The 10,152-nt window shown below is 46.7% G+C and overlaps 1 protein-coding gene across 1 annotated transcript in view; it reads right to left on the bottom strand.

Annotated features, from left to right (window-relative positions):
- Positions 1-10,152, bottom strand: part of GSDME (gasdermin E) — a 55,381-nt gene that overhangs the window by 23,122 nt on the left and 22,107 nt on the right. Inside the window, 2 exon segments of the mRNA XM_006088793.3 lie at positions 2,887-3,079; positions 4,789-5,018. Of these exon segments, the coding sequence (XP_006088855.1) occupies positions 2,887-3,079; positions 4,789-4,999 (404 nt within the window). The 5' untranslated portion in view covers positions 5,000-5,018.

The following is a 10,152-nucleotide window of genomic DNA, read 5'->3' as shown; positions in this document are numbered from 1 at the left end:
TGCTTAGTGGCACATAAAACAGTGGAGCATCTTACAACGCGTGGCATCTTGGATGTGATGAAATGTGAGAATGCCTGTCAAGCTCTGAAGAAGAGAGCACTCGAGAGTCTCCCCTTAGGCCCTACATCCCACCTCGTTCAAATAGCTCTGCAGTCGCCTTGTAAAGTAGAGCTCCCGGGACGGGACAGGACAGGACAGGAGCCACGCCCAGGGCCAAGGGCCCCTCCCGCAGGGGGGGCCAGCTGTCTGACTGCTCTGTGCACAGAAACCCCCGAAAGCCAACAGGCTTCCCGCTGCTCCCCGTCCTAAGAGCCAAGACCCAGCCCAGGAGACAGAATAATTTAGGGGGAAATGACAATAAGTGGGCTGCCTTTCAGACCACACGGAGACCGGATGGCCCGTGAGGTCTCAGGAAAGACACCTTTCGAAAGAGTGCATTTGATGGGAGCTTGAGAGCTGCAGAGCTGCTCTTCCCACAGAGAATAGGACGAAAGACGAGGCCACCAGCATTCACTGACTCTGTCCACGGGGCTGGCTTCCTACATCTTTGTTCAAGAACTGAACAAGCACCGCCTGCAACAAGCAAAGCACGCAGAGCCCTGGCCGGTGGGCGCAGAATTTGCTTTACAATCTGACAAAGAACGAGAGTGGCATCGGCCTGTATGCTAACCCCACCTCAACCCCACCACAGCCAGCAAAGCACGGAAGGGCAGCATCTCAGGAACCGGTTGGAACCAAGGCCTGAACACAAGGGAAGGAGCTGACGCGACCCTCACATCCGACGATTAGCCAGGAGAAAACCCTCAAAGGTCACCTGGTCCAACGACTGCGCCTACAGCGGAGAACGGGGGCAGGGGCAGAAGGAATGATTTCCCAGGAATAAAATTCCCCAGGCCCCAGCTGATTAGAAGCAATAGATCTGGGGCAGAGATGGGGTGGGTGTGAAGCTTATTCTTCAGGCCGTGACCTGTGGCAGCTGACCATGCAAGACAAGGCAGAAAAGGTATAGCATTTATTACAGGATGAGACATGATCCTAAGAACAAAACACGAATGTGAGTCATCACAAAACAGTCTCAATAAATGTTATTCTTCATTCAGAAAGAGGAGACGCGTGATCTATCTTAGCGGGGTTTCCATCGCGCCTGTTTTAAGGTACGCGTAGAGCTCTCACTCGAAGGGGTCCCCTCCGTGCATCTGGAAGGTTCATTCCCATGGCATGCCCCCATGCCCAGCAATGCTAGATGAGCGTTATACACACACACACACACTTGCTTCTTCTAGGCCGGCTGAAGTTTGTTTTCGAGATGGGCACACATCTTGTGGACAATAAACAGAGCACTCTGGATTCTGAGGGCTAAATAACATGTATACAGACGACAACTTATCTAAATGACCTGAAATAAAAACAGCTGATGCAAATAAGCCCTCAAGAACGTACAGTACTTAAGCCATTACTAACTACCACTCCCAAGGCCACACGTGTATCAAATAGCGTCTTATCAATCCAGTGATACTGTGGGCGTCCAAAGACGGGCAGGTGATGTAGGTAAGAATTTATGGCTCCAGCGAAGTAGCAAGAACATTAGCCTTCCAACCCATGGGGTGCCTCACTTTTACCTCTTAGCAACAGACAAGGAAGTGGCGGCTCTGTGATAAGACCCTTCTTTCATTTCTAGACTTTAAATTTGTCCTTTACCACGTTCCCGCTGTCACCTGTCCCCGCCCCCGGCATCCCTTGGACTGGGGCAGGGGTAGAAGGGACATACCAAGCTACAGAAATGATTTCCCAGGAATAAAATTCCCCAGACCCCAGCTGATTAGAAGCAAGGAATCCGGGCTTGGGATGGGGTGGGTGTGGTGCTTATTCTTAAGGCTGCGTGACCTGTGGCAGCTGACCATGAAAGACAAGGCAGAAAAAGTACAGAATTTATTACAGGATGACACATGATCCTAAGAACAAAACACGAATGTGGATCATCACAAAATGGTCTCAATAAATGTGTTATTCTTCATTCGAAAAAGAGGAGAATTACAATGAACAGGGTTTCTGAAGACCATCCCGGGATGGACAGACCTAGCTATTCACCTGGGCTTGCTCAGGGGGATGCAGTCCACTGTCCACCTCCCGGGTACCCTCACTGGGGACCCGGACTCATGCCTCTGCCTTTACATTCTCTGCTATAATTTTTTTAAATATATATTTATATTGATTTCAGAGAGGGAGAGAGAGATAGAAGCATCAATGATGAAAGTATCATTGATCGGCTGCCACCCGCACGCCCCACACTGGGGATGAAGCCCACAACCCGGGCATGTGCCCTGACCGGGAATGGAACCTCGACCTCTTGGTTCATAGGCCGACACTCAACCACTGAGCCACGCCGGCTGGGCTCTCTGCCATAATTTTATCTAGGTTTTCCTCAGCCAGACAAAGACACTACAAAAAAAAAAATTTATAGGCCATATCCCTGATGAACATAGATGCAAAAATCCTCAACAAAATAGTAGCAAACTGAATTCAGCAATACATGAGAGTGATCATTCACTATAATCAAGTGGGATTTTCCCAGGATGCAAGGCTTGTTCAATATCTGCAAGTAACATGATACACCACCTAAACTGAATGAAGGATAATGTCATACGATCCTATCAATAGATGCAGAAAAAGCATTTAACAAAATCCAGCATCCACTTGTGATAAAAAAAAAAAATCTTTCAGCAAAGCGGGGAAACAGAGGGAACACACCTCAACAACATAAAGGCACCGAGCACTCCATCCTGTTTCCTGACCTGACGAGTTTCCACTGGGCACCCTTTCAACCAAGATCCAACTTTAAACACGAGATGCGTCAAAATCCGAAGAGCCAGACGCGGTCCTCCTTACCTGTCCGCGGCTTGTCCGAGGAGCTGCTGCAGGTCCACCTCCTGCTTCCGCAGGCTCCCAAACGAGGACTGGCTCTCCACCAGGCCTTTGCCTCCGACATTCAGCTTGACCTTGCCCAGTGCCGTCTCGATGGCCCCACTCACGTGGTTTTCAAACTTGCCCTCGTATTTCACGAAGTCCGACTCCACGACCACTGCAGTACAGGAGACATGGACCCCATGCCGGCACGGCCCCCTCTGTGCCTCCGGTCACCCAGCTTCCCAATCCTGTGCAGACCCGTGGCAAACACGAGGCTTGCGCCCCAAATGGAAAGGTGGCCGCCACGCCGTGTGTGGGCACAAGAAAATGGCCCCAGCACACCTGGGTGCTGAGAGCTGGTGTGAATGCACGGATGGCCAGGGGCTCTACTGGGGACTTTTTTTGTTTGTTTTTTATCTCTCAATTCTAATACACACGGGTATAAACAAGGACACATATAGTATCTGTGGAATTTAATGAATATTTTTCACGTAAACATCCATTTAACCACTCTCCTGGTGAAGAAATAGAATGCTCTGAATGGGTGCTTTCCCGGGGTGAAGGGACTAGTGACGATGACATGGAAACAGAAAAAAGAGCCAGTCCAGCCAGGACACACACGAGTGTCCTGCTTACTCAGTAGCTGGCAGGTTGGCCACCTGGCCTTACCCGTGAAGATCTTCCCTTCCCACCCACCAGCCTTGGAGAACACTCTCCTGGCCTTCACTGCCCTCTCCCTGAAAATAAGTCCCTTCGCAGACTTATCTGGTGATATCTGACCTCTACCCCGGTAGGCAATTCCTTGTCACGCAATTCCTTATCTCTGCCTTTCTGCTGTCAGCGGGCATGCCCTTCTCCCTCCCTCAAACACCACCCTCCCTCAAACACAAGCTCCAGACTCTCCATTCTCCCTCCCCGGCGCCCAGGCACTAAGGAAGATGCTACCACCCACCTGGTGTCCGAGCTTCCGTCAAGTCTCCTGGGAACTGCCATGCTCCTCATCTGGTCATACCCAGGTGATTGCTACAGATTGCCTTAGAGATCGGCCCTTCTTATCTGAACACTAAAGATAAATATCTGGTGATCTCAAACCTGAGCTGCGGCTCTCCAGATTTCTATTGCTTAGATTTTTTTCATCCAACCGAATACCATCACAAAACAGCCTCAGTCATCATCACTCCGTAACATACACTGAGTCTCCGAGGAAGGTCACACTTGGCTTTTCCATTTCCCTGACCCAAGGGTCGCAGATTCAATTCTAGTCCAGGGCATGTACCTCAGCTGCAGGCTCCACCGCTGGCCCCAGTCGGGACACGTGCAGGAGGCAACCAATCGATGTGTCTCTCTCACATCTGATGTTTCTGTGTGTGTGTGTGTGTGTGTGTGTCTCCCTTCCACATGCTCTAAAAATCAATGGGGGAAAAAATATACTTGGGTGAGGATTAACAAAAAATTTAAAAAATTAAGCTATAACCTTTCATGTCAGGTCTGCAGAACGATGTCATTTGAAGAAAAGAGATGTTTTCAAGGCCACAGGCAAGGAACAGGAAAAGCACAAGGGACCACCTTACAATCACTCAAGACAACATGTGTTTAGAACAGTGGTTCTCAACCTTCCTAATGCCGCGACCCTTTAATACAGTTCATGTTGGGTGACCCCCAACCATAAAATTATTTTCGTTGCTACTTCATAACTGTAATTTTGCTACTGTTATGAATCGTAATGTAAATATCTGATGTGCAGGATGTATTCAGGCGACCCCTGTGAAAGGGTCGTTCGACTCCCAAAGGTTTCGCGACCCACGGGTTGAGAACCGCTGGTCTAGAAGAACCATCATCTTCTGTCCTGGGACTAACTATGAACAAGAAGAAAAGGAAACATACCTGGACTCAGACACTGGTCTTCTGTAAGCACATCTCCAAGGGTGACGGATAAAATCTGGTATTTGGGTCTTTGCCAGCACCAGAATCTGTTTTTTTTGGTCACCAGACTTAGAAGTTGTAACTTATCAGAATCATTCAGGTTTGATACTGCAATCAGGTTACCTCCATCATCAACTTCTCTAAGAAAATTCCTTGTTGCTTTGGCAAACATTTTGAGAACTCCAGATTACCTGGAAAAATAAGGTTATCCCAAATTAAATAAGTTATTATTTTGTGACTTTTTTTTTCTAAAATTACTTGATTTCTCCCTAGTACCTATCTGTATACATGAAAAAATACCTTCTCTCTAGAAAATTCTCTAGCTTGAGTTCAGAAGATGACAAAGAAATCAAAGTGAAAAACTGAAAGAAATATGTGTATAAGTCAGGATAAGTGAGGATATGCTTCAGAAACAAATAACCTCTAAATCTTAGCAGCTTGTGACAAAAAAAGGTTTATCTATTCCTCACACTACATGGCCAACACAGGAGGATGGGTGAGCTATGGCATCAGTCATTTAGGGATGCAGACTGAAGGGGCAGCATCGCTCAGGCATCATCTGGAAAGTCTCACCCAAGCAATGAAATGCTCTGGCCCCGTGGTTGGCAAACCTTGGCTTTCGAGCCACATGCGGCTCTTTGGCCCCTTGAGTGTGGCTCTTCCACAAAATACCACGTGCGGGCGCACACATACAGTGGGATTGAAACTTCGTGGCCCATGCGCAGAAGTCGGTATTTTGTGGAAGAGCCACACTCAAGGAGCCAAAGAGCCGCATGTGGCTCGCGAGCCGCGGTTTGCCGAGCTGCAGTTTGCCGACCACTGCTCTGGCCCCGAACTGACAGACATCATGTCTGCTCACAATTAGTTAGAACTAGGCACATGGCTTCAGCCAATGATTATGCTCAGGAAATACAATCCTACACCAAGTATTTGGAAGGCAGAGACCTGGAAATACCTGCGGAACAACATACTGACCACCCCAATCTGTATCTTACTTATGACCACTTCTAATGGGCTTTTTCTCTGCACTCTGATTTCCCCTATTCATAAGTGGAAAGGAACCAGCTATTACTTTTTAACCCAGAAATGAAGGCCCAGTCACACTTCAGCTGGAGGAAGAAAGAAGAGACACTTTGGAAGATATTAAAGGACTGTATTCAGTGAATGAATTCTAGACCATTCAATAAATGGTGCTATTTATTGCCATACACAAGAGCAAATTCCCAATGGATTAGATATGGTGTTGTTTTTTAAGGAAAAATGAAACCATAAAAATACTAGAAAAAAATACAGAAATATTTGTACACTTGTAAAATGAGAAAGGCCTTTAGGAAGACAATGAAAAACTGAAAAAAAAATTGTAGTATTTATAACAAAGGACTAGAAGACTTTATAAAAATTTTTACAGATAAAGTTTTTAAATACTATAATATAAACATAAATAAAGGTTATTAACAATTCACAATACGTAACTATACATGTCTGCACACACACAAATACACACATATATAAGCATTCTTTTAAAAAAGCACAAACTGAAAGAAGATTTTTTAAAACTATCCATGGTCAAAGGTTAAAATGTCTAATGGACAAGAACTGTGTTTTGTTTTTGTACCTTGGTGTCTGACAGGAACGTAGATAATAAAATCATAGAATGAGACAGCTGGGAATAATCTTAGATGTTAACTAATTTAACCCCCTTTTTTTCAGATGAACCTCGTCCGGGAAATCAGAAAACATTTCTCTTTACCTATCACTAGGTCTCCTCTAAAAATAAAAATAAAACACTCTTCTTAGATTATTGTGCAGCTACCTAACCCAGTCCTTGCATATTAACAACAAGAACGAACATTTAAGGAAGAAATTCTAAAACACGCAAAAAGTTCCTTTCTGGTCAACAGTGAGCTTCAAAGAAGGAAAGCTACATATGCTCAGGTTCTCGTCTCTGTGCTTATCACTCCACTAAGCATAAGGATCTTACATGCGATGGATCACTCGTTCATTCTTCGAAACAGTTATGGAATCACTCGTTAATTATTCTTAAGTTCCGACTATACCCAGGCACCATGGGGATGCCCGGGACCGAGAGAGGGAACTCGGGAGGAAGCAGATTGGGGAACAATAAGGCTGCTCGGCTGAGAGTTTGTGTAGGATAAGGGGCGAGGTTCATTTTGCCAAACACGGGAGGAAAGAACTTTAACAAGTTCCCCCCAGTGGCCTGTGGGAATTCACCCTGCTTGTCCCAGGGAGGACCTGCATGGAGTCTGCCTCGGTTTCCCGTCGATCTCAGGACCTCTGTTTTTACTGTTTCTTTTCTGGAACGACTTGAAAGGAAGTTCACTAACTTGCCTTCGGATCAAGCATGTTTCCAGAGCAGCCACATCAGGTTTGCCATTACAGAAAGCAAAAGCTCACAAAACCCCAGGTGTGGTGAACAGCAAAGGCTCGGTAAGGACACCAGTTCTCCCCAGAGGGACTGAGGGTGAAGAAGGGGAGCTCCTCAGCTGACTTCTTTCATCTAATGTCAAACAGCCCATTTTCCCTCTTGACAGACGAGGCTGCTTTAGGAAGAGTTAATGGCGGTGGCTGCTGCTTTGTAGGTGTTTGTTCCAATCAGGCTTAGCCAATCAAGGAGCTCTGAGAACATGCTCCTTGTGAAGTTAAATTAGAGGCTTCTTTTTTATTATGTTTGAATACATAATATATTGACACGGCTCAACTATCTAAACTATGAAAAAATAGGTACACCAAGGAATCCCTTTCCTCCCGGCCCCATCTACCCTTTCATCCCTCTCCCCTTCAGGTATATCGCCTTCGGGTTCTTCATACAAATACGAGTAAAAAGGAGTCTACGCGGAGCTGCAGCCGGCTTGCTGTCCTGTAGCAATATATCCCGGAGAGCTTTCCATGTTAGTCCTTATTCACCACAGCTGCACAGCGCTCCATCGCGGGACACACCACTGTTTATTTAATCGGGCCTGTATTGCCCACCTCTTGGGTTATTTCTACATTTTTGTTATTATAAAAATGCCACACTAAATACTCCTGAATGTGTCTTCTTCATACATGGGCAAGAGTACCTGAGGGAGATTTTTAGAAGAGGGACTGCAAGGTCAGTGGGTAAATGCATCCATAATCTATAGGTTGTACCATTTTGCAGTCACCAATGAGATATGAAAGTATCAGTCTCAACAACAGTGTGTTATCAATTTTTTGTGTTTGTGTCAGTCTCATGGATGAGAAATGGCACCTCAGTACAGTTTTAAGTTACATCCTATATAATAAAACCCTAATATGCAAATCAACCGAACAGTGAAAGGACTGGTCACTATGATGCCCACTGACCACCAGGGTGGGCAGACGCTCAAGGCAGCTCCTGTGTGAGCATCTGCCCCTCCCACCCCCCCAAGAAGGAGGCGACTGGCAGTGGCAATTGGGGGCAGGGCTGGCAAGCAGGCGGCACCAGGCTGCCAGCCAAGGTGGGTGCCAGCGGGGGGGGGGCATCGCCCTACCCGCCAGCTGCCCCACAGATGGCCCTGATAGCTGGCCAGGCTTAGGGAACCTACCCTATATATTGGGAACAGTCTCTTAGATTTAAAAATTAAAACCTGGCAAGGCTACTCTAACACTGAAAAAAACAGGATGATGCAGGGATGACATGCATGGACTCCAGCTTGCACATTTTGTGGTCAGCCCTGATTCTGACACTTATAACTGTGTGACAAAGCCAATTACTTAACTTCTCTCTGCTTCAGTTTTTCCACCCATAAGATGGGGAAAATGGTACTACTGCCTCAGAAGGATCATGTTATGTACTACTTTTTTATAATCAGGGCAAAAAAAAAAATGTAGCTGCCCATACAACAGCAAGATGCCTTTCACCTGTATGAAAAGTATGGTCACTGGTGCACGCAGCATCCTAGATTGTGAGAGGGATGTCTGACTACTGGTTTAGGCCCGACATCCCCTGAGGGGTCCTGGATTGCAAGAGGACACAGGCTGGGCTGAGGAACCACCCCCACCCCCCAATGCACGAATTTCATGCACCAGGTCTCGACTTATTTTAATATAAATGAAATAAGCCTCTTTTATGTAAAGCCTTGTGTATTTATGTTTCTTAACTGTGACACTGGCCCATTTTCTATTGCCTCATTTTTTCTTTCTTTATTCCTAGAAACTTTTGAAATAATAAATCAGGCAGGATATAGGCTAAAAATGTAATACAGCAGAATTAGTCGTTGGGAGATAAACTGCCATACCATTCTGAACCATCTAAAGTAACTGTCCAGCCAGCAAAAATTAAATAATTTTTAATTTTGAAAAATTAGAGCTAACTGAAGGTTTTAGACACAGACAAGCACGGAACTATCTCAAATAACCAGAAGCCAGATTCAGATTCAAATTTCTAGAATGCTCCCACCTGGAAGGAGGTGAAAATGGCGTCAGGAGAGATCCAGCTCTAAATGCTCATGGCCCAAACCCCCCTGCCCCTCTCAGCTGTCCCACAGCCCTGGGCTCTCACCATGAGAATTCTATCAGCAGATGGTCCCTAGCTCCTGCCATGTGGCCTCCCAGCTCCAAGCAGGGCTCAGAGAGCCCAGGTGAATGCGGTCAGGGCATGCAATCTTGACTCAGACGCCTGGACAAGAGGCTCCAAAGAGGCCAAGAAAGCAAGACAACACCAAGTCAGAAAGGCACATGGCCAACTGGCCACTGGCTCCTGGGAGCAGAGAGCCCTAAAGGTAGTTGCCAAAGGAATGACTGCATGAGAAGATGCTGTGACCACCGCTGTCTGATCTTAAGCCTGATTCAGAGCGACGGGAGTAAAATCTTTCAATTCAAGATTCTCCTCCGGAGCAGCTCTGGTTGATCACCAGGCCTCCGCTTGCATAGTTCCAGGGAAGAAACCTCAATGTCAAAATAAACCACATCAAGAGGGGGTAGGCATAACTGTGTGTTGAGTGCCCGCTGTGTGCCAGGCATTGGGCTAAATCCTCTCCACGCATTTCCTCATTTAATCTGCACAACAGCCCCGAGTAGGCATGGCCCACATGTGACAGATGTGGACACTGAAGTTCAAAGTAACCGGCCCAACATCACAAGAAAAAAAAGCAGCGGCCCTGACGTCCGGAAGCTGCCGGGTCCTATGACCTCGGCCCGGTGGTGCCAGGCGCGGGCCAGGCATTCCCCTGGCGAACACGGACAACATCACAGAACATCAGGCAGGGCCACGCTGGTCACGACAAATCAAGACAAAAACCAAGACCTCTCACAATCTTGCCTGAGCACAGACAAAATCTGAACACTGTCCAAACCAGAAAAATG

Source organism: Myotis lucifugus, unplaced genomic scaffold (assembly GCF_000147115.1).
Source record: "Myotis lucifugus unplaced genomic scaffold, Myoluc2.0 scaffold_52, whole genome shotgun sequence".
Taxonomy (NCBI): domain Eukaryota; kingdom Metazoa; phylum Chordata; class Mammalia; order Chiroptera; family Vespertilionidae; genus Myotis; species Myotis lucifugus.
The sequence above is the reverse complement of the archived record's forward strand: the minus strand, read 5'-3'. Positions and strand labels throughout refer to the sequence as shown.